This window comes from Notolepis coatsorum, assembly GCF_963971535.1.
Source record: "Notolepis coatsorum genome assembly, chromosome: 2".
In the NCBI taxonomy this organism is placed as follows: Eukaryota; Metazoa; Chordata; class Actinopteri; order Aulopiformes; family Paralepididae; genus Notolepis; species Notolepis coatsorum.
The window spans coordinates 186,211,493-186,236,553 of NC_140166.1; the positions used below are offsets into that span (position 1 = coordinate 186,211,493).

Sequence of the window (25,061 nt, forward strand, 5' to 3'; positions counted from 1 at the left end):
CTATTGGCTTACATCTGATCGCTTGACTCTTAATGGCACATTACTGTTTATCCCCTAAAAACAGTGTTGCTACTTTCAGTCATGGAATGCTTTCTGGTGGGAGAGGAAGCATGGATGAAATATGGTACACTAGAAATGACTATGGCTGTACTGTACAAATTCTATTCACCCCACAGACCTGTACTGTACTGAAATGCCTGTATGTAAGTGTGTCTGGCGGTTTCATTGCTTGGAGAAGCCATTTTATTAGCAGGGGACTAGTCTAAAGCTATTGAACAGCTAGCCAGTCATATCAGCTAATCACCTCTATTTTGAGGTCAGTCACACAGGGAGCATGGAGATGTGATTCTTGCAAGTATTTACTGATGTATAATAAGTCCTCATCTGTGTGCCATTTTAGCTCGGTGTGGGTTTTGCTTTGCCGTTGGGAACTTGCTATGTCAAGTTCCTCTTTCTGTATGAATCATAGCCTTGCAATGCTTTTTAAAGAGCTTCCAGTTGAGAATTATTTTAACTTTTCTTTCACATGCTAAAATAATGTCACATTGTATTGTAAATAGCTACAGTAGCTTAATCTTTTCCACAGTATGTATGAGTTACACGAGGTAATAAAAGGAGTAAGATAGCACTGTTTGTTCACAATGTGTTTATTCCCACCCTGTCCCTGGAAAACTAGGGGTCAGAGTGAGACAGAGCTAGTAACTTGGCATCTTTAAAATTTTTGGAATTTCATTCAACAAGAGTGCTTCATTCCTTTTGTGTTCTTATTCCTTGCTGCCATCTCTTAACACATTGGAAAATAAGATAAAATGCCACATCTGACACACTGATCTAAAAAGGTGAGATTACTTTGATTTAATTCAGAGTACACAGGGAAGTACGAGAGATTGTACATGTACTAGGTAACGTTACATTGGCTTTATAAAAAGACAACCTCTGAGGCAAGAAAAACAACTTATCAGCACAAATAAAGACAAACAGCAACCACTAAAATGTATAAAACTAAAGAATAAAAAAACACTGAGGTATAGAAAATATCTGATGTTGAATTGATGTTTTAAGAAAATGTTTTAAATCTTTTTCGGTCAAGATAAATGTGCAAAATATACAAGTGAACTGTGGTGTGGATAATGTGACATGTACAGCTCGATTAACGGCCTGTTAATTTGCTAGTGAGTTTCCAACGAGGGGGAATCGATAAGCCGTCCATCTTCCGATGGGGCTGCCGACAGCTGACTCGGGAGTCAGGAGACCCAGCCAAGATGTGGAGCAGCAGGCTGGGAGAAGGAAACACCCTTGAGTTTGATCTTACGTCATCTACTAGGAGATATCATGAGCTTCAAGAGAGACATGTGACAACAAGGAGACGACATGTTCCCTCTCTGTGTCTGTTCACACGGCAGGGAGAGCCTGAGGGGGAGCAGCTCTGTGTCTGTTCACACGGCAGGGAGAGCCTGAGGGGGAGCAGCTCTGTGTCTGTTCACACGGCAGGGAGAGCCTGAGGGGGAGCAGCTATGCGTCGTTGCTCCGAGGCTGCTGTTTAGTAGCAGGTCTTCACACACACATGACAGCTTGGTCATGTCACCACCAGGAGGCGATGCTACTGAAGCGCCCGCCGCCTCTTCTCCAACTTGAGTTTCAACTCCTCTGCAATGGCTGTGGGAGGGAGACAATCACATGACTAAATCACTAATCAACATTGAAGGACTTTGGAGGAGGATGGCAAATTTATAAATAATTTTAAAGGGCACTTTTTCCACTAAAAACACAGCTTGTTCATTTTGCACATAATCTCACACACATCCAAAAACTAAACAGTTTTGCACACATTCATTTAGTTTGACAGTTATTAAGAATACATTTGTTTGAACATGACCACTTGTGATGTCATCATCAGGGACATTGAATCCTTGTGTTCTGTTAATTACAGCTCAAGAAAATGATACGTCTTTTGACAATGTGTTACTACCTTTTCATTTACATCATTTCGTGGAGCTGTAATTAACAAAACAAGGATTCAATGTCCCCGATGACATCACTGGTGGCCATATTCTAACCAATTTACTCTCAATAACTGACAAACTAAACAAATGCGTGAAAAACAGATTAAAGTTTTTGGATGTGTGTGAGATTATGTGCAAAATAAATTTGCGTTGTATTTTGGTGAAGTGCCCCTTTAATAGATTGTAGCGATAAATAGAAAGGTGGAAATACTACACAGTTTATGTATAATGTACAAATATTGGTTGTAGGCTAATGGGGCTGCAAACTACACTGAACAAAAATATAAACGCAACACTTTTGTTTTTGCTCCAAATTTTGTACACAAAGGCCTATTTCTCAAATGTTGTTCACAAACTTGTTTAAATCTGTTTTAGTGAGCACTTCTTCTTCTTCTTCTTCTTCTTCTTCTTCTTCTTCTTCTTCTTCTTCTTCTTCTTCTTCTTCTTCTTCTTCTTCTTCTTCTTCTTCTTCTTCTTCTTCTTCTTCTTCTTCTTCTTCTTCTTCTTCTTCTTCTTCTTCTTCTTCTTCTTCTTCTTCTTCTTCTTCTTCTTCTTCTTCTTCTTCTTCTTCTTCTTCTTCTTCTTCTTCTTCTTCTTCTTCTTCTTCTTCCATTTGGTGTTTTACGGCGGACGGGCACCAAAATTGGGCCATTTACCGCCACCTACCGACCCGGAAATCGGGCCAGTCTTCCATTCTCCCCTCTCCTTTTTCTTTCTTCTTTTTTTTTTTTTTTTTTTTTTTCACGGTTCAATGTCAGATCGCGACCAAATCCATTCAACCCCCTAACACACCAAACAAAACAAAACCCATCCCTAACATCACCACCCTATCCAACCTAATCTATGAGTCACTCATTGCCTCCTGCGGCTGACTCTGGCCTTCCTGAACACCCACCACCCCCTTCCCTAACTCTCCTACTTGATCACTCACAACAACCTTCTTCCCTGACTTCGCTAACTCCCTCGATACTTGCCCCATTGTCAACCCCTTCATACCCATGTCTAGTACTGCCGCCTCAACTACTAACCTTAACCTCTCTGTCCTACTGCTAACCATAACTATAGTATTCACCACTCTCGTCACAAATGCCACTATCTCCAACTTCACCCCCCACACCCTCTCTTTCTCCTCTTGTACTTCCTCTACCGACAAATGCCCTTTTCTAAACCCCTTATCCACACCTTGCTTCCCCTGATCCTCCTGCACTACCCTTACTGCCAAATGCCCTTCTCCTTCCTCACCTTGCTTCCCCTGATCCTCCTGCACTACCCTTACCGCCAAATGCCCTTCTCCTTCCTCACCTTGCTTTCCCTGACCTAACTTCCTAACTGCCTCCGCATACGAAATCCTATCATCCCTTCTCACTCTCTGAACCTCAACCTCCCTCCTCATCACCGCACAACCCCTAAACACTACACTATGTTCCCCACCACAACTACAACACTTCAGCTTCACTCCCTCTCCACACTTCCCATATTCATGCTCCCCACCACACCTAGCACACCTCTGTCCCTTCTTACAAGAAACAGCTACATGGCCAAATTCCTGACACCTATAACACCTAAGAGGACTCTGAACAAATTCCCTAACCCTAAACAACCTACACCCTACAAACACTACACTAGGAACAACCTTACCCTCAAACTTAATCACTACCGTCTCCGTCTCTACCCTATCTGCTCCCCTCTTCATCCTTTCTGCACCCTTAACTATGCCATTACGCCCGTCCTTCCCTAACCCTTCCACCAGCTGCTCCACGCTAACCTCAACCGGTACCCCAGCTATCACCCCCTTACATCCCCCCTCCCTCTTCTCCCCTACTCTCACTACCTCCCTTATACCCACGCCACCAATGCTCCTCATCTTCCTAGCCATCTCCACCTGCCCTACACTTACACACCCTACGGCCAGATTCCCATCTCTCAAAACTCTAGCATACTTTACCTCTCCTAACTGCTTACCTACGAGTTTTGGCAGCTCGAACAACCCTAACTTGCTCACTCCCCCCACCCCCTCAAACCTAACCACTACATGAATCACTTCCGCAACAACCTCGCCTCTACCCTCACCATCTGATCCACTCGAGCTATCCCCCCTACCCTTCTTCCTTTTCACCCCCTTCCCCCCACTATCCCTGCCCCTCTTCTCCACCTTACTCCACCCTTCTCCCCCGCTCTCGCCCCCCGAACCACACTCCATACTGTCATCTCCCATCGCCAAACTCACTCCCTCAGGGAGCAGCAAGGCGGACATACCCAACGGCTCATTCCCTTCATATCCGTCAAACGTGACCCTGCAGTCTTCACCCTTGATCCAGGAAACAAACCCCAGATACACCTTGCCATCCCCGGAGTACACAGCACGACAACGGGAGCCCACCCTCCACGCTAGAGCCGCCTCCATGTCTCCATATCCCATCAAACAGTTCTCTCGACAAGTAACCTTAAGTCTCTCTCGCTTTCGACACCACCGCTCCGGCACACCAGGACCAGACTCAAAACATTCAATCTGCAAAACGCCTCCCTCCTGGCGGAGCGACTCTGCTTCCCCTTCCGACATCCTCACGCCACCGACTCGGAACAAGCCTCCCACCATCTCCTTCTAAAAACCCCCGGAGCTTCGTGAGCACTTCTCCTTTGCCAAGATAATCCATCCACCTGACAGGTGTAGCATATCAAGATGCTGATTAGACAACATGATTATTGCACAAGTGTGCCTTAGGCTGGTCACAATAAAAGGCCACTCTAAAATGTGCAGTTTTATCACACAGCACAAAAATTGGAGCAAAAGTGTTGCGTTTATATTTTTGTTCAGTATATGAAAAAGGCCTAACGGTGGGCTTAAAGCTGCAGTAGGCAACTTCAGAGAAATGAGCAAGAGTTGAGTTTACCTGCCGAGCAGAAATAGAGCAAGCTCTGCATAGGTTTTCTACAGACTCCCAGAGGCACTGGCAACCCCGGGAACACCAATTGGTCATCAAAAGTCTGATTGGTTAGTGATGCAGGGAGCTGTTTTTGGCCAATCGGATGTTTTTGGCCTGCCAAGTGATACAGAGAGTTCTCTATTTATGTTGGGCAGGTAAACTAAACTCTTGCCTGCTGCATCTTTAATGTGTAGCTGTGACAGGCCTGATATGAGAGTAAAATATGACCCAAAAGGTGAGCATACTCTGAGCCAGAGGGTCGGGTGGGAGTAAAGCCATGGTGAGCCGCCTCATCCTCCCCTCCACCGCGTCTCCCGAGGATGTGGCCGGCCGGGTGGAGGTGGAGGAAGAGGAGGACGGCCGGGTGGAGGAAGAGGAGTGCGGCCGGGTAGAGGGGGGTGGAGAGGACTTGGTCAAACGAGGAGCAGGGGTAGGAGGCATCAGGGCCTTTTTCCCCTCAAGTCCTGTAAAATCACCAGATAACAAATGATCAATGGATCAATACATGAATGACAGTATGTAAGAGTGAGTGAGTGAGTGTCTTGGTGTGGTAAAGGAGGCTTCACTGAAATCCCAGCTCTTTATTGGTACAGACAATATGAGTATTTTGTATGAGTATGAGGGAAAAGGAAACAGAACAAACCATGCTGTTAAATTAATCTACTCTGTTTCAAATAGTTTGACAACAATTCAATGTTTGTGAAGTCTGTAAGGTTTGCAAGGCTTATGGTGTTGCTATATTACAATGGTATCAACTAATGAAGAGCATAATGAAGAATAAAGATTAAGAATAGTGCTGGATAATTAAATAGCAAATTAGATATGTATACTGTATAACCCTACTAAGCTACATTTCAAAGCACAACTGACTATTCAGTAATGAAGCTGGCAATCATGAAATCACAGATGGCTGAGATAAACCGAGCAGAGAGAAAACTCACCTTGCAAGTCTTCTTCTTCCTCTTCCACTGTTAGAGCAACATGAGCAAGCAATAGATGCAGAAGAATTAAGTCAGACATGTTGTTTACGTTTGATTTAAGAGATAAAGGAAGGGGTAAATGGATGGAATGATAATAGATGGATAAATAGATAGACAGACTGACAGACACTCACATGTGTCATTCAGATAAAGACTTTCGTCTGCTTCAGGGATTAGATGGGGTGGACACTCTCTTAGAACTGCAGTGAGTTCAAAGTTTCCACCTCATTATGTGTGCAACATATGAAAACATTTAACATCAAACAGAAGGCAGGGCATTACTGCTAAACTTGTCTCTAGTATCAGAAAGAATATACCAATAGTGGCCATCTTGGTGGCTCACCGGGCTACAATTAATATCATGTAATCACAATGCTGCATGCAGGTTTCAACAAGTTACATTTAAGACTTTTTAAGACCACTTTGAATAGAATCTTATTAAAATTTCACAGCCAAATTGGCAAAAAGATATGAAGGAAAATTACTATGAAAGAAGTAATTCCATATGAATTGTTGCGATAGACATATTTAAATGCAATAGAGAGAAGTTATCACAACATAAAAGTAACTTCCTAATTCAATACATTTTTAAGACCTATCAAAATCATATTAAAGACCTTTTTAAGGCCTAGAATTATGATTATTAAATGTAAGACAGTGAGGTGCTGACTAATGTAAATCAAACGTATGCATTTCAGCTAGACCGCTCTCACCAGGGTATGTTCACACCCAGATTCAGCTGAAACACTGGTGATTCTAGTACCAGGAAAGACGACTCTATTGTAAGTCTAAAACTCATACAAAAGATTTCAGCTCGACTTAATGATGCGGAATGATGAGGAATGTCTACCTACTCTCAACTATCTGGAACACTTTTGGCTCTCGTACTTTTGGAGGTCAAGGATGGCATTCCTATGCCAAAGCAAATACCTTTATTATTTAAATATATTTGTGTTTGCCCTTGTGTGTGTGTGTGACAGTGTACCTGGTTTGGGAGGGAGCGTTGGGACCGGGTTGGACAGAGCAGCACTCTGAACACTTCTCTCTCCATTCTCTTCATTTGACTGAACAAATGCTGCAGACAGAGAGGATTTAGATGGAATGTGTGAGTTACAACACAGCCAGAGGAGAGCTATATAAGACTAAGAAACAGAGACGGATGCAAAGGCGAAGAACAGTTAAGAAAGTGGGTGAGTGAGTTAGTGAGTGAGTGAGAATGGTCCTCATTCTTGAACGGACATACGTAAAAGTTACCAAGGAATTCCTTCGTAACTCGATTTACATACTTATTTGGCATTCTTGAACGGCTTCGTATTGTAAATTCGTTGTAGGATTTACGAACTTGAAAAGGTAGTCGTAAGTCGGACAGACCGGTGCGCGCCCGTGTTTTCAACAGCTTTCTCCGGGACAAGTAATTGGGGATTGCCGATACTACAGACATCCGTGGAATTGAATAATTATGATAATAAATACGACAATATTTGTATCATTAACAATTACGTTTTGCATTATAGTCCTGACTCAATGAGGCATTTATTTGTGAGCATTACACACACACACGCACACTGCAAACTAAATAAATAAGAACTAAACCCATCACCGCGGATATAGCTACTGTATAGTGGAATATACTGTATTAATATGCCATATACTGTCTTCTTTATATTATTTGTTGGTTTGACTTATGCCTATTGCTAGAACTAAATAAATGCGTGGAGAAGCGGCTTAATGAGGCAGCCTCAGCGCACGAGCACACACACACACGCACACATACTGTATACGTGCAAAATTAATCTGTAGAACCTGACATATTAGCATGACATCTCATTTAGTAATGTCAATACTGAACGACTGCGCTATTGGCTCTTGACAAGCATGCAGTCGTTCAGTATTGACATTACTAAATGAGATGTCATGCTAATTATGTCATGTTCTACAGTAGGACTTACTACTATAATACCTAATAAGACAAGTCATTAGAATAATAGAAGCCTACTTTGCTGGAACGATTCATTTAGCATGTATATAGTAAGTGTGTGTGCTCGCGCGCTGAGGCTGCCTCACTAAGCTGTTTCTCCATGCATTTATTTATGGAGCATTTATGTATCCACTCTGGTTGGATGGTGTATTGTACTTGTACTGTATAATAACAATACATTTTAATCTAATCTAATTTTGAGATCAGTCGCAAATCGCTTCCGCGCTACCTGTAGAATGAGTCAGCATGGTGCAGTGCAATGCCGAACCTCTCAAGCCGTTTTGCATAATGGCCCTTGCCGTTTTGCACACGCCTCATTCGCCTTATAAGGAGCTGGCGAGGTGTGTCTGTATGCAAATTTAGGTGAATGAGAACGCTCATTGCAGTTTAAAAATGAGTGACGCATTTCATTCATGGGAACCCAGCTGTGAAGATTTTGGCCACTTACGGAGACCGTTTCACACGTTCAGGAATCCGGAGGTGGATTTTAGTAAATCTGTTGGTACAAACATTTTACCAAGATATTTACAAAAGGTACTTACGAACCTGTTCGAGAATGAGGACCAATGTGTTTGTGTGTGTGTGAGTGAGTGAGAGAGTGAGTGAATTAGTGTGTGTGTTTGTGAATGTGTGACTGTGTATATGTATGTGCGTGAGTGTGATTCAGCAAGACAGAGACGGAGAGAGGGAGATAGAGGAAAATAACAGTGTTTTCCCTACTGATGCTCTCCTCATAAGCACCCTCCTCCACGACAAGTGGTGTCAGAGCTCCGCCAGTCTTCTGCACCAGACAGTGGATGACATCATGCAGCGTGGCACAGGGGATCTGCACAGAGAGAGACTTCTGTTTGTTAGGCATTACCTCACTTCAACAGGCCGGTGCTCAGTGAGGACGGTACAGGGAGGTAAGGAGAGAGGTGTGATGGCATATCATGAGCCACAGGGTGGGAACCCAACCTGAGCAGAACATAAGAGCAAAACGGTCTCCGTCCAAATTTTATCAATTTAACATGAACATGTCATTCCAAGACGGGACATGTCAACTTAACCACAGAGAATACTGAAAATAAATGTTTGGTATTTTGCATACATTAAATAGGTAGTTGTATATACCACATTTGTCAATAGGGCAATTTACCACTACACATGCACACTCACACACGCTCACACAACACACTCACACAGCAGGGTATGCCAGTGATCCATCACACAGCAGAGATGTGAGTAATGTAGATAAGAGATAGCTAAAGCAGAAGTAAGGCCTTATCCAGTGCTGTCAACGAGCACCAATATAGGAGAAACATGGTGATTGATGCGCGAGTTTGTGGGTGGAACTGCGTCAGGAAAACCATATCTGTCATGGGATATTTCCCTTCCTGTTGACACTGGACGAGTTCGCCCAATGTTTTCTTCATCACACGGTCATATTGTGTTAAAGGGGACCTATTGTGAAAATTGCCTTTTCCTGTGTTTTGCATTGTTATTACAGAATGGGGGGTGTCCCAACACTTGAGAAAATGTAAAATACAGTATGTGCATTGTGCCTTTTCTGCACTTCAGCTGTGACAAGAACTCTCTTGAAACAAGCTATTCAGAATTGCATCTTCAATCAACGTAGTTAGTAATGCCTCGTACAGTATGTGCGTGTGAAGATATCTTGGAAAATGCGAGTGTACAAGATGGCAGCTGGCTTGTAAACAGCCCATTGAGAAAAGGACTGAAACTGAGGGGTATAGAGGATGCTAGAATGCATAGTTTGAGTGTACTTTTCAGCAAACAACAAAAACAAGAGATGTTTAGGAGACTTCAAAGACATTAACTTGTTGAAAAGGACTAAATATGTCCCCAGTAACCTGCGGCCCACTGCCCCTCTGAGTTGTAGATTGAACATGAATCTGGCCTAGTAAGATAATGAAGCTTTCTTAGGAATCATCTCCCAGAACTGCTATACAGTATTGTCTAGGTTGCTATGTGGTTGATGTAAGCAATTCTGATATATTATAGTTTGACAGAGAAGAACTTTAATAGGCATATTACTTTAAAGTGAGTATACATCTCTTTAATGTGGGTATATTGTATTAGTATATCATAACTTGGTTTGTTATTTAAATATATGACTTGTGTTAACTCAGGGTTGATAGGGTGTTGTGAGGCAGCAATGTGTAAATGTAGTGGTTTGGAACCATGATATTGGAATGAGGTTCTTATTATACCTCCATGGGTATAATATATTACACCTAGCTGAGTCTCAAGCAGCTACTTAGAATGAAGGGATTCCTCTCCGGTTATTGGCAGGTGTTCGAGCTGACCCGAGCACACCAGGGAGTGGGATCGATACCCTACTGTGGCAAATGCAAAGTCTAGCCACTGAGCTAGTTACTTCCTTCAGGATACTCACAGGTCTCTCCAAATCGATGGCAAAGCCCCCTTCGTATTTACGAGTCACGCGGTAGTGTCTGAATACAGACCTGATCAGAGAGAGAAATAGAGCAAGAGAGAGAGAGAGAGAGAGAGAGGGGGATGGTTGGACATGAATGATAAGATTGGTCAACCGATTAAAACTGGTGATAGTTGTATTATTTATATAGGGTATTGTCAAAAATCATAGCATAAAGACTTCCCTAATTAATATCGCAGGGTCAGTGCTAATAAATCACTACTAATGAAATTATTCTGAAATATTATTACCCTCCATCTTTATGAGGGTGGTGGTGTCGTCTCAGATGTCATTTTAGAACTTCTAAATGACAATCAAATCTGGATCTTAGATAGGCCTTAGCATAATATTCTAGCTAACATCACTGTCATGCTCTTCAAACCACACGGTGACCCCTGGTCCCTTGTGGATAGGTGCATCCTTAATCTCTCTGAACAGATATCTGCATATGAATGTAGAATATGTAGGCAAGGGACAAGATTTTGGTATCGGAAGCATTCTGGTTTCCATTTGTAATCTGAGTAGTATTGACCAATCACGTTTGTGCGGTCATGGCACTTGAAATGTACCTAAAACACCTACAGAAAGCATCAGTGTGTGTATTATGTGGATAAATGTTGGACCTGTAATAAAAGAAACGCATTGCTGTCAAGAGTCAGATACACAACTGCCTTTGACAGGAGTTGGCGATTCTCCCGGACTATAAACAATGACCGGCACACGGAAGAGGAAGTCTTGGCCTGGAAATTGGGGTGTGAGCATAGGAATCAGAAGCCAACAGCTACACCGGAAGCACCAAAACATTGGCCGTTTCCCCCAGAGGCAAATCAGCGGCAGTAAGAAAAAATTTAGAAAAAGAAGATTATTTCAATTATTTTCACCATCCCCTAGTTTCAATTAATTTTATCTTCATATGGCAGATTCGATTCCATTTGGTTCAGTTCGGTTCCATTCTATTCTTGCGTCAGAGGTACTATATGGACATGACCAACAGTTCACTGACCAGAGTGAGCCATGCAACGAGGAAGTGTCTCCTCTGAATTCACACACCATTATCTACAGTTGTGTGCTTATAAAGGAACACGCCAACATTATGGGAAATGCACTCACCGTCTTCCCCACAGTCAGACGAAAATAGATACCAATTTCCTCCTGCATTCAGTAGAAAGCTATCCGGCTGCAAGCTAGCCTAGTTTAGCACAAACACCTAGGCTAGCCACTACGTATCCGCTTCCATTCATTTGTGCTAAGCTAGGATAGCTTGCCGCTGGATAGGTTTCTACTGAACGCACAGAGAGGAAATTGGTATCCATCTTCTCATCTGAGAAGACGGTATGCGCATTTCCCGTGTTTCCCTTTAGTGTGTTACTTTAATATACCTATCTCAAACTTTCCTCAGACAAACAAGCAACAGTTGTGATTGGAGGATCAAGAAAAGAGGAGGGAGTTTGACATAAATCCATTATGCCATTGTGTTGTAAGGCCTATAGGTGCATGAGTGTGTGTGCGTACCCATTGAGGTCCTGTCGGGTGGTAGCAGCGAAGGAGGTCCCGTCCCGTCCAGGTCTCAGCAGGAGGTTCCCTCTCTCAGCCTGTCTCTCCAACATGAACTCTGCCTCCACACGGGACACCTGATGGAAACACCTGCAGAAGGACAGAGTAATGAGGAAGAGACACAGGCTTGTGATCGGAGCAGCGCAGGTTCGATCCCCAACCAGCAGTTAAATGTGTGCAGGTGAAGTGAATGAATCACACTCTCCCCCAACAGCTCCCTTGAGTACTTGTACATGTGTGCACAACTGCACGTGTTTGTGTGTAACCCCCCCTCCCCCTGCAACGACTCCCCCAATCAACTTGCCTGGTTAAATACAGGTTATAGTAATGTCTTGTAAGAATGTATGAATTAAAATGAATCAAGTAGCCCCATTTGAGAGTATCAGGACTATGCTGTACTCACGCTGGCATATCTCCTTCTAGGCTGAGGTAGAGGTTGGAGCTGGAGGCAGAAACAGGGGCTGGTACGACGGGAGGAGAGAGCTTCTTTACTCTAACCTTCTCCCTATCCACCGTCTCTTTTAACATGTGGATCTGGCCAGGCAGCAGGTTGAGGAAGTAGGGCACTGACAACTAGAAACAAGTACACAACATAGATTCACAGACAGACAAGCAAGCAATAGAGGCCTTGCAGGGAATGTTTTTGTGGTTCTCTCGGTCTTCCAACATGGCTACCTGTAACATAGCAACTGTTGTTTTGTACACAACAATGGAAGAGGCAATGGTTGCTGTAACTGAGGGGTACAATTCCCTGACTGTATTAATAAGTATGGTATCATTAAACCACTACTGTCTTATGTACATTACTACTGGCCATACAGTACACAGGTATATGAGATGAACACTTCCACAATGACACGGTTCCACACAAATCTTGGTTAGAATAATATTTATTAGCAGCAATAATAGTAGATTACATTACTTTACTTAGAGTCGCGCTTGTAAGGCGAAGAATGTGCGTGAATAAGTCAAGAGCGTAAGTCCATTAGAATAGCACGCAGGAGATAATAAATACCACCTGTATCTTAGGAATTATATCTATGGTACACTAGTAGAGCAGCGGGAGATACTAGTAGGGTCCCTCCGGTTGTAGGCCAGCAGGGGGAGGAAATGTTCGAATGCAAAGTCTGGATCACCGGGGAATCAATAAACTCCAGCTACGGGAGACGGTACATTACTCCCTTGATCGGCAGACGAAAGCAGCAGCTATAATCCAAGTATGCGTGCAGCATAGGTGAAAGCCAGCCAGCCTCTCCTAGAGACGGGCTCGAGTGATGTTCCTCACGGGTAAATCCCACACAGTAGTGGGTGTAGACGATTCTCCTCCGCTCCAACAGCCACAGGACCAAAGCAATAATCCAGCTGGAAAGGGCTCTGCATTCACCGGTGTAGATTCTCCGGTGCGCGGTACTTCACATTAACTAGGTCGAACTTGACGTTATTCCACTAAGCTCTGATACTTTTACTGTCCTATTCGCACGCGGTTATAAGTGCTCTATTTAGACGCACGGTTGCTCACTTCACTTGGTCGTTGACTCGTGATGAAGGCTTTTACGTTTGAGGGTAACACGTTTCTAGGTTAACTTGACTTTAGGCTAAGTGCTGCTGTATCCACCTGCGACGTATTTATACGTACGGTGAATCATCTAGTACCAGCCTTATTTCTGTCTCGTATTCCTGTGCAAAGCCGGGCATGTTCAGACAAGCCTTGGCGGTGACTTTGAACTAGACATTGGGGGTATGGCAGTGGCGCCTACTGGAACGCTGTCCAATAGGAGAACGAAATATTATGGTCTGTACTAGGTAAAAGGGATATTCCGTGTATATGTACAAAGAATACACAAGGGATATCAGACGATATACAAATACTATGCAATATATATCAAGCAATAAATATATATATTCGGTTTAATCTGATCCTTCGTAACAGTTGCCAAACATAATTTGGTGTCTTATTACTGGATCTTGTAAACAAGTCAGAGTAGAACAGTAATATCATGCTTTTCCAGTGTTTTACCTACTCTACCACTGCACAGAAATTAGGCATTTTCTTTTGAAAGTGGTTACCAATGAGGGTGGCTGAGTCGCGCTGTGGGCAAGGCGCTCGCCACTAACGCAGGATATGCTGGTATCGAGCCCAGCTCTCGGCGTTGCTACCGGCCTGGCCGGTCATCATACTAACACAATTGGCAGTGTTAGAGGGTGGGAAAGCCGGTGGGTGGGGATTGGACGTTGTGGACAGCGACTCCTACATGTCGGTTGGGTGACGCCAGTACGGCGGAAACAGGAAGTATCGGGGGCAGCGTGAGCCTCCCACGCGTTACTCCTCGCCACTGAGAGTTCGAGCTGTTGCGGTGAAGAGATGCAACAGGCTGCCTCCTCGTGTACCGGAGGGGACACGTGATGCAAGGCTTCTATCATCACTACAGCCAACCAGTGGGAGGCATAGTCTAGCAACGTTCAAGACAGGGGAGGGAAGAATTGGAAATACGAAATTGGGATGGGAGAAAAATAGAAAATAAGGAGAAAAAGTGGATCAAAAAAGAAAGAAAGTAGTTACCAATGGTTACAGGCAGCCATCCTGGAAGAAAGATAACTATACAAACATTCTGTGCAAGGCAACCACAATGTCTAATGATCTGCACTTGGGCTCAAATCAAATTCACCTGAGAATCAATATTAAAGGCCTTAATTATGACAAAGGACATATAATTATAATGATTAAAAATAGCGTAGTGGAGATTACGTTCATCACCAACCCCGGAGACGCTGGATTCGCCTGTTCGAATCCAGCTCACAGCTCCGGGGTTGTCACCAGCGCTTGGCTGGCCGTTCACACTAATACAATTGGCAGTATTAGAGGGTGGGAGAAGCTGGCAGGGTGGGTCCGGGTCGTTGTAAACAGCGACTCCTACAGTTCGGTCGGGGCGCCTGCTAAGCGCGGATAGGATCTAAGTGGGATAGTGTGATCTTTCCACACGCTACGCCCTCTAAATGCGCTCCCATAGTCCTGCAGACTGTACACAGAGCAGACTCTGCGGATGTCCGCGCGGCTCTTTGAGCTTTCATAGTCGAGCAGATCTCAGCGGACGTCCGCGGTCTATTTCCTACATTTCTCGCACCAGTTTTACTACATTTCCCACAATTCTGTCTGTTCTGCTGTACTGGCAGATCAGAGGGAACATTATCAGCGGGAGAGCGAGAGAGCGAGAGAGCGAGAGGATTGGGAATTGGCATAACGACTAACATTGGGATGGGAGAAAATCTGAGGAAGAAGAAGAAAAAAAAAAAAAAAAAAAAAAAAAACACAACACGACACAGGCTGGATACCAATAAGAAAACTCTCCCCGCTGCAATCTTCAGGTGGGAAAGATATCGTATCACTTGAATCACTGCCATTAAACCTTAATCTTCGTCTCGTACGGTTTGTTGATAACCAGGGACCTAGAGATAAAGCTCTTTGTGTTACAAAAAGTATGCAAGAGTCAAATGTGATAAAAGCATTAATATATCACAGACCTGAACCACAGAATGGATGAAACCCTTCCATAGCTCTCGAGCCTCAAGGCTGGGGACCTGGGGGAAACAAACAATTACAATCGTTAGATTTTTCTCTATTGAGAACAATGTGGATTATTAGGTTTTATTTTTTCCCCTTCACTGTATTTTCCCTCACAGTGAATTTGATGTCTCCATCCTTCAGCCGTAGGATGATCCTGGCGGCGTCTAAGTTACGGTCCAAACTACAGTCGTCTGTTATGGAGATGAAGCCATCGAGGTCCAGCTTCTCAACATACTGTTGAAACACACACACAGAGAAAGAGAGAGAATATAGAAATATTTTTTTTCTTATTTTTTGTTTGTTTTGTAAATAAAAACAAATATTTAAAGCTATGATTGGTGTTATCAGGACATTTAAAGCTGCATTACTAGGGTTGGGTATCGAGAACAGTGTATCGCCTGGGACCAGTTCCAACATGGTCATTGCTACCCCGACCAAATCATGTGCAGCACCGAAATGTGCACTGAAATCTGAAATGTAGACAATACACTTAATGGACTTAAGCAGCGTGGTGCAGCCACATGTTCGATCTGAGATGCTGGATTTCAGAGGCAGGTCAGAGGGAACATAGCAAAGGTTATGGATGCAAGAATGGCTCTCTGATAAAACAAGAGAGGCCATTCACAAAGTTTAAATTGGTCATTTGGTGTTTGAATGGTATTTATTAGAATTCAAACGATATCTGACCCTAGTCGACACTGACGCTCATGCAGGACGGAACTTACATCGTTTTCTCTGTTGTTGTTGAAGAAGAAAAGTGAGTTTCCACATAGACACGTCCACAGTCTACGAGATGTCTGGTCACAGAGACATAGGTGACAGACAGACAGACAGACACATAGGAGACAGACAGGAAAGAGGCAAGGAAGGAAGGCAGGTAGGGAGGGAAATAACAAGATCAGTTTAATTTTGCACTAAAATGGTTGGTTATCATACTGTAGATGACCTCAGGAGGTTGAAGAAATTCAGCATGGGGTCCCAGATCCTACGGGCCTTCTACAGAGGCACAACCAAGAGCATCCGAACTGGATGCATCACTGCTTGGTAAGGACATTGCTCTGACCCTCAACCGCAAAGCTCTACAGAGGGTAATGCGAACAGCCCAGAACATAAGTGGATCTGAGCTTCCCTCCATCCAGGATGGTGTGTCAGCAAAGCCCAGGATCATCAAAGACCCCAACCACAAACTATTTCAGCTGATGCTGTCCGGCAAACGGTACCGCAGCCTCAAGGCCCGGACCAGCAAACGCTGGGACAGTTTTCCCCCTCAGGCAGTCAGACTCATGAACAAATAACACTTAATGGCCTGCTACCTGCCTGCCCACCCCACCCACCCACATCTATTGCACACAAGACAATATTTGTAGTCAAATATGTAAAAAATTGTTAATTGTTTTATCCCGTGGTGAATATTCTCGAAGACACTCTGATGTCACGAGACCGCCGCCATCTTGGTATAGGGCAGGGGTGGCCAACCAGTCAGAGACTAAGAGCCACAAAAAAATGACTGTGGTACCACAAAGAGCCACACCATATACCAGCGTTTCTCAACCTTTTTTTTCAGTCACGGCACCCTTCATGTGTTTATAGGTCTCACCCTCTGGCCTCTGAAGTTGCTAATGTCTTTTTTATTTGGGCCTCACAGGGTTAAAAGTACCCTGTGAGACCCACGGTTGCAAAATTACAAAATCACTTTTAGCCATTTAAAAAAATAATGTTTATTTAAAAAATGTTAAAGGGGAACTATTTTACAATTTCTTTCACTATTTGGGCACTTTTACACAATTCCTGTGAGTCTATGGAACACCTAAGTTTTTTTCAAAAAAAATGCATTGTTTTGTATTTCTAATCAAGTACTAAAAACCGCATTTTTCTACCTCAAGATCTTAAGCCGTTTTGAGGCTGGGCTCCAACCACTGTGTGGCCTGGTGCCAACTGCCACATCAACTGCCACATTATTATGCAGCTGAGAAATCTCTGACATCACAGATATGCACATTTTCAGATGACTCAGTTCAGTGAGGGTGAATATTGTGAGAGGAGAATTGGAAGAATTCGCCAATATGAGAATTAGAGACATATATCCTATTAATATAAGTCCACATAGCTAAGAAACAATGGTAAACACTGAAAAAAGCCATTTATAAGATAGTTCCCCTTTAAGCACATGTATAGTCAATTGGTCCTGTTGTTCAGCCTCACAATGCTATTTGATAGTAAATGTGTTTATATGTCCCACCCTCTGGCCTCTGAAGTTGCTCATTTCTTTTTAATTTGGGCCTCACAGGGTTAACCTCTTAAGCCCGAGATATACAGTAAAAGTGTATATTTTCAGCATTATGTTTGTTTACCAATTATTTTAACTGTTATTAGTGAAATATAAAATTATAGAAATCTCAGGGCATTGAGTCGGAAACCGGCGCATATTGACAGGAGGAAGTGGCACAGCCAAAAGTGAGTGTAGTCTTTTGAAGGAAGAGACTCAGGGCTTTCAAATTTCGAAAAACTACCCTACCCAGCTCACACCAGCCCCTGTCAATCATCTGACTTCTGGATTTACTTTTTAATTTCTCTTATTTTTGGGGATTATCTCCCACAAACCTGAACGTTATTGCCATAAAACAGAACGCAGTTAGTTTCTCTACCTTTCTGTGAACGTCTTGCAAAAAACGGTGTTGCAATATGATGAAAAATGGTGGAGAAATTTACATTATAAAAAAGATGGCAGAATTCAGTACTGTATCTACAAAACCTTCTGTTTAATCATCTTCCCTTTATTCATTTGCTTAGATTTTTCAGGTCTGGTCAATTTTAGCATGGTGTTATTTACAGTCAAAGATTTTTTTTTTTTAAATAGAATTGATATTCTCCTTTGATTCATTACAATTTACTCAAGCCTAGTAACAGACACACTATTTCTGACACTGATCCATATATGTCCCTAGATTCAGATACCAAGAACATGCAAATGGACCATTTAAAAAAAAATTGTAAATGTTTATTCTACGTCCTTATGGAATGAGTGACATAAAAAAAAAAAGTAAAAAAAAAAAAAAAAAAAAAAGGTAAAATTCTTTTTTAAAAAAATATTTATTTTTTATTTATTTTTTTTTTTTTTATGGATGGAAGAGCCGCACATTGACGGGCAAAGAGCCGCATGCGGCTCGCGAGCCGCGGGTTGGCCACCCCTGGTATAGGGGGACCATACGGATTTCTACCATCAAATCCATGCATTGAGCTCCGTTTTTATTACATGTTTTATCACATTCTTGTTAATTTCATAACATTTTCATACGATTTGTTTTGAAAATATTGAGGCCAACATGGCATTTCACTATTTCGAAAGCCTTTCTGGTGATTCTAAGGCGAGATATGAGTCAAAGAAACTCCCCCTGATTACCACGACCACAACATCAGAGCGAGTTAGCCGAACGTTAGCCACCAGCCACTTTTTCCTCTGTGATGGTATAAAACTTCCGATTTGGATTTCTGTTTTTGTCATTAGTATAACGCGTAACACAGCAGCTCTTTGGCATTGTGAAGGACTGAAGAAAAGTCTGCTTGATTGTCTTTAATTAGCCGCTTTAACTATCCGTTTCTCCACTAAATAGTGTACACCACAGGTCGGCAATAGGCGGCCCGCGGGCCGAAATTGGCCCGCCAGCAATAATATCTGGCCCCTCAGAATATAAAAAAATATGTAATTTTCTATTTTTTATTTTTATTTTCTATATATCAGACCAACTAGGCTAGGCTATATGTTAGCTATAATGTCCAAATAGAGAAACTACCACCACCTAAATAATGCTTATTATACTTTGTTTTATCCATGTTGAGAGTGAATAACAGGTAGGCAGCGAGGTGCAATGTAGCGCTTGCTCAACATGAAAAAAGTCGGTGGACAGCGCCTGGTGCTGAAATAACAAACAAGCAGTGTGGTGTGAAATTAAAACACCAGTTCAGTAAGTCATTCAAACTTTATCTTTACTTATATATGACTGTGACGGCACCTGTGAACAGTAACAATGCAATTAAACTGAAGTCAAATCAGAGCAAAAAAAGCTGAATCTGCTTCAAGAAGATGCGCTACATTAGGTATATAAGGAATTACAACGAGACATTTATTAACTAAATAAAAAAAATACAATTAGGCATTTAACCCTCTAAAGCCCGGCGCAACACTAGACATGTTTTGTAAAACATTAAATATCTTTGGATTTGTTTGTGATAAAGACTTGCTTTATTGTATCGGAATCGAGTGTCATCTCAAAATTTAGTGCATCTTTCAGAGAATGCGCGGATGTAAAGCATAGAATCTTGAAATATCTAGATTGGTTGTTTTCCCTGGACTGCATCTAATCCGCTGTATCTATCCATTTATCTGTCTGTCACTATAGCCAATGGAAATGCTAGAAATGGTCACATGGACTGGGAGAACCAATAGAAAATTCCTATTGTTTCTTAATAGTCCAGTGTGCTCCAGAGAAAAGGCTGTCAGATAGACGCATTGGTTGCGTGTAAAAGATAGGATAATAAGAGAGACACGCTTGTCTCTGGTTTTATAATAAAATGGCAAAAAGACAAAGGTATAATGTTCAGTGCAAATGTGTATGTCGTTTACAGTTTATTATGCCACCTATGCTGCTTGTTTATTTAGTCCATTATCTGCCTTTGCCACAAATGTATGTCTTAGTTATAAGGTGGTCTGTCACAGAGTTAAAATGTTTTCACTATCAATATATTAAATTAGCCATTGTTTTTGTTTCCGGCCCCCCATACAATGGCTTGGAAAAAATCTGGCCCTCGGCCAAACTTAATTGCCTACCCCTGGTGTACACAATGTACCAGGCGGGGCAGTTTCCCCCCACGCTGCAGTTGCGTAGCAATAACAGACAGGAAGTTGACTTCGAGAATTGTATAGTTTCAGAGTGATCCGGGCTAATTCCTGGAAGCTGAGTTATGGAGCGCTACAGTATGTGCATTTTGCGAAAGTCGTTCGCGTTGCACGCCTGGACACGATACTATTCCCCAAATCAAAAGGTATATAATAGGTATTATGTTTCATCATAAAGGCATCAAAGGGGGGGGGGGGGGCATTTTGTGATGCTCTGATCGTCAGCAACGGCATACGTTTTGGTGTACATGACATTATCGTTGCGATCGATGTAAAATCATTCTAGGATCAAAGTAGGATTGACGTCATATAGTCCTTACCTTTGCTAGGAGGTATTCCAAAATGAATATTCCAATTGTCTGATCGCAATTTCCAGTATTAATGTCCATCGTGTCCCTGACATGAAAAGGGACAAACTATGCATCAAGTGTGCTGGACGCGTTCCAAGTTGCTCGAATGAAGCGTTTCACTTGCCCGGATCCAAATTCTCCGCCGGACCATATAAAATGTAACACACAGTGTGAAATAAGGTTTCAAAGGGTAGGCGATACTGCCACCTAGCAGGATTCGGCCGGCATTGCAATATCGAGGTCTCAGAATGAGTCCCAGTGATACACCGAGGTCCGTGAGACTGTATAGAATATTAAAATCGAAAAAAAAAGAAAAAGGGATCTAAAAACGTATTATTACGTGATGCTCAACCGCTGGCGAGCAAACACATATTACGTGGTTGGCGCTGAATGAGTTAACAATTGTGTGTATTGAGCCGTACTGTATTGTACCCATTCTGCAATCTGTTAATACGGTTTTTAATCAATCAAACAGTATTATATACTGCATTATATTTTAATGCTACTTTAAAAAAAATTATGCTGCTATTTTATGCTACTTCTATTGCTTTATTTTATTATATTGTCATTGCTGCTGTAAGGTCGAGGAACCAACACCAAATAATCTCACACTCCTGTACTGGTATATGAAGATGTGACAATAAATACTCTGAATCTGAATATAGTGTGTACTGTATGTCCTCACAGGTTGTTACCATTTACTGACTGCGATGTTAGTGGCTGAACTGGTTGGATAGACACTCCTCTGAGCAGATAAAGGAAATGGCTTTATTTCCACACAGGGAACAATGAGTCACATAACTGGAAGTCAAGGGGAAGTATAGTGTAGCACTAGGCTAGCTATACAGTATACCTAGTCATTTTGATCTGTCCAGCACATTAGAAGATAGGATTGATGCATTTTATTATGATGCCCCGGGCCTAGAGCTCATGGAATGAACTTCAACAATCCCAAAAAAATTTGATTCTGCCCTCTATTGCGAAATTTAAGACCATGATCACTAATCATTGTCGATCAAGCTGTACATGTTTTAATTGATTTGTTATCCATGCTTTTGTCAACCCTTGGCTTGTTGTTGTGATTTTACATGTCACTGTGATTTATATGCTGTATTTACAATTGCTTATCTCTGTGTGTAAACTCGACGTAACTGTAAATGAGGGAAACCTCAGTTGCCTTTTTGAGTATAAATAAAGGTTTGAATATTAAATTAAATTAAATTAAATGCATGAGGTTTTTTGGTAAACTGTGTCTGCTGAAGGCTGCCATCATTGTCGGGCTAAAGCCACCATCAAGGTTTTATATTGAGGACCTGTAATGGCATAATACACATGACATAATGATGTGTTACAGTACTTACTGTATATAAAGCTGAAAGACATTCAATCTAAAAAAGAAAAACACTTTTAAATCTCTGTGGGAAGGCTGCCTCGGCTTTGTGTCTTTTCTGTGTGAGCATTTCAGTTCCTGTTTATTTATTTTAAAAAGGACAGTACACATTAATCAACATTACTGTAAATGTGCCAGTTTTAGCCAGTTGGCTAATTCGCAACTGTAGTCCTTTTGGCAAGATGTTATAAAACCATACACCTAAAACAGAAGCATTAAAAGTAAAACACAATATTTACAATAACAAACACACGTGTTTCCCCTCCCCAACCTGTTGAACTCTTTAATATTATAGCACCTGTACTTGCACCGCAAAGTAGGCAGACCGGTTAGAGAGAAATAAGTGGTGCTGCTGCTCCTTTGGAAAATCAAAGTCCACAAGACGTCAGCGTAGGTCTCACCAAGAACCCAGTCATCACGTCTGTCTACTCCGCCCATGGAAAACAACACTTATTCTTAGTCACTATCAACGTTTCTGGTATCTAGAGTTATATTAGAGTTAACTATTAGAGTTAAGCCAACTATGTACATTTTGTGACTAGACCACTGCATTGGCTTTCACCATTTATCAAAAGAATAAATGTGTGTGTGTGTGTGTGTGTGTGTGTGTGTGTGTGTGTGTGTGTGTGTGTGTGTGTGTGTGTGTGCATGTGTGCGACAGTGTACCTGGTTTGGGAGAGAGCGTTGGGACAGGGGGAGGGACAGAGCAGCAGAAAATCGAAATGTGTTCCTCGAACGAAAATTCTGTTGTTTTCTGTTCATGTTTACATTTTAGGCATTAGCAGAGACTCTTATCGTATGTTCTAATATCCATCTGATAATCCAGATCCATCTAAGGAAAAGATGAGATGTTGTAATTGTCAAGGTCAACTTTATTTATATAGCACATTTAAAACCAACCGAAGTTGCACCAAAGTGCTTTGCAATATAAAAACAGAGAAATACAAAAAATACAAAATACAGTCTACACAAAATCAAAAGCTACAATACATTAAACAATCACGACACGACCGGGATGTATGGCTTAACAAGCCTCAAAAAGCCAATGAAAACAAGTGCATCTTCAGCTGTGCTTTAAAAATCTCTAGGGTCTGGGCAGACCTAATTTGCAGTGGAAGACTGTTCCACAACTTATTGTGATGGCTGATGGGGTCTGGTGGTTTACACACTGCTTACTGTACGCCTTAGGTTGTTGCCTACAAGTGGAATGTTCTATGACACAGGAAAACCGGCCTCTTAAACAGTGGCCCAAACAGGCTCATTTCCAACAATAGAAACATGCCAATCACTCACATGGAACCACACACAGGAGGAGGACCCTGATGGAAACAAGACAAACGTCTTTTTCAGGTCTGCATCCCCTTAACAATTGTGTGTATTGAGCCGTACTGTATTGTACCCATTCTGCAATCCGTTAAATAAAGTTCTCATTCATTCATTCATTCACACACCCACACAAACTCACACAAAGCAGTGATTTTCTTTATTTTAATCTGTGCTTTGTCCTAGTTATTTTTAACTTGTATGTCACTACATTTACATTGATTGATTGAAAACTGTATTAACATATTGCAGAATGGGTACAATACAGTATGGCTCAATACAAAACAACTGCTAAGAGGATGCAGACCAGAAAAATATCCGTCTTGTTTACATCGGGGTCCCCCATTTTCAATTAATCACATAACCTTGTAAATGAGGGCACCCTCCAATTATCTCTTCAAGTCCAAAATAAAGGTTTGAAATACCCCACAATTGGGGTTAAAAAAAAAAAAATCACAGATTGGTGCTTGAACTGTCAAATAGTAGTTTGGTAACAACTACAGTTTCAGAGTAGTTCTCACACACACACACACACACACACACACACACACACACACACACACACACACACACACACACACACACACACACACACACACACACACACACTTTGGTCTAGTCTACAAAACTAAATATTGAATGGCCTACCTTATCTTTAATTGACCTCTTCTCCACGAAACCCTCGTAGTAACAATGTGGAAGTTGGTTTCTCTGTCGCCCTGCTCGTTTGATAGCAGCCATCGGTGTCGCGTGCTCTCGTCTGGACATTGACTCCTAGACCCCTTCAGGCCAAAAGAAAACTCTCAAAAGAGAGTCAATGATGCTGCGAATCTTTCAGCCAAATACTAGAAAGCAACAATAATCCGACAACAACTGTCTATTGCGTTTCCTGTCACATGAAGTAGACTACTGCTTTAATTACCATAGAGACAGAACATTTTGTGTCACTTCAACTTGTCACTCTCGAGATAAAGCTGGGAACGAGGTTACCTGTCACGCCTGTGGGAGAAACAGGATCATGGCATCCTCTTGTCTGATTGGTCCGTTTATCAGTTGGGCGGGGTTTACTTTATTGCACATGTGGGCTTTAAGACGTCATTACTCAATGATTAATTGACATAAGAAGGGAATCCCCCATCATTCCACACCCCTCCATTTAGTTTTATGTTAGCCCTTCCTCCCCATCAAATATGCTACAATGTTTGGTCACACAAATAATAATTAATTTTAAAGTAAAATAAATAAATAAACACTAGCCTATGACTGTTGAGTATGTCTTTGACCATACTCAATACCATACTCTTTGAGTACTGTCTATCTGTATGTCCTGTGTGTCATATGATGAATTGAAAATGGGGGACCCTGATGGAAACAAGACGAAAGTCTTTCTCAGGTCTGCATCCTCTTAACAATTGTATGTATTGAGCTGTACTGTACTGTACCCATTCTGCAATCTGTTAATAAACTTTTCAATCAATCAATCAACCAATTGCCACCTATATAAAACTAAAGATAGTAGATAATATAAGATAACGCATTCAACGCAGCGCCAGTAGGTTGAAAATGGAACAGTTCCGGTCTCCTAAGGTGAACCTGCCAATGGCGCGCCTTGTCTAGGTAACGTGATAAACTACAGGAAATGGCTGTGAGTCGCGCCGTCTCCTGT

At 42.1% G+C, this 25,061-nt stretch overlaps 1 protein-coding gene across 3 annotated transcripts; it reads right to left on the minus strand.

Moving 5' to 3' along the window:
• Positions 1–690: 690 nt before the first annotated feature.
• On the minus strand, positions 691–24,362 carry LOC311247409 (signal-transducing adaptor protein 1-like). 3 transcript variants are annotated; one of them, XM_084337805.1, is made up of 14 exons: positions 24,318–24,362; positions 24,044–24,177; positions 16,164–16,235; positions 15,553–15,672; positions 15,396–15,452; positions 12,280–12,449; positions 11,835–11,966; positions 10,284–10,353; positions 8,606–8,711; positions 6,893–6,982; positions 6,042–6,131; positions 5,869–5,895; positions 5,173–5,391; positions 691–1,656 (listed from the first exon to the last, which is right to left on the minus strand). In XM_084337805.1, exons 2-14 carry the CDS (start codon positions 24,161–24,163, stop codon positions 1,601–1,603), a joined length of 1,329 nt encoding a protein of 442 aa, XP_084193931.1. In that variant the 5' UTR covers positions 24,164–24,177; positions 24,318–24,362; the 3' UTR covers positions 691–1,600. The 3 variants fall into 3 exon arrangements, with proteins under 3 accessions (XP_084193931.1, XP_084193932.1, XP_084193933.1); XM_084337806.1 differs by having other exon boundaries at positions 6,042–6,107; positions 24,044–24,343; XM_084337807.1 differs by lacking the exon at positions 6,042–6,131 and having other exon boundaries at positions 24,044–24,343.
• Between the last annotated feature and the right edge of the window lie 699 nt (positions 24,363–25,061).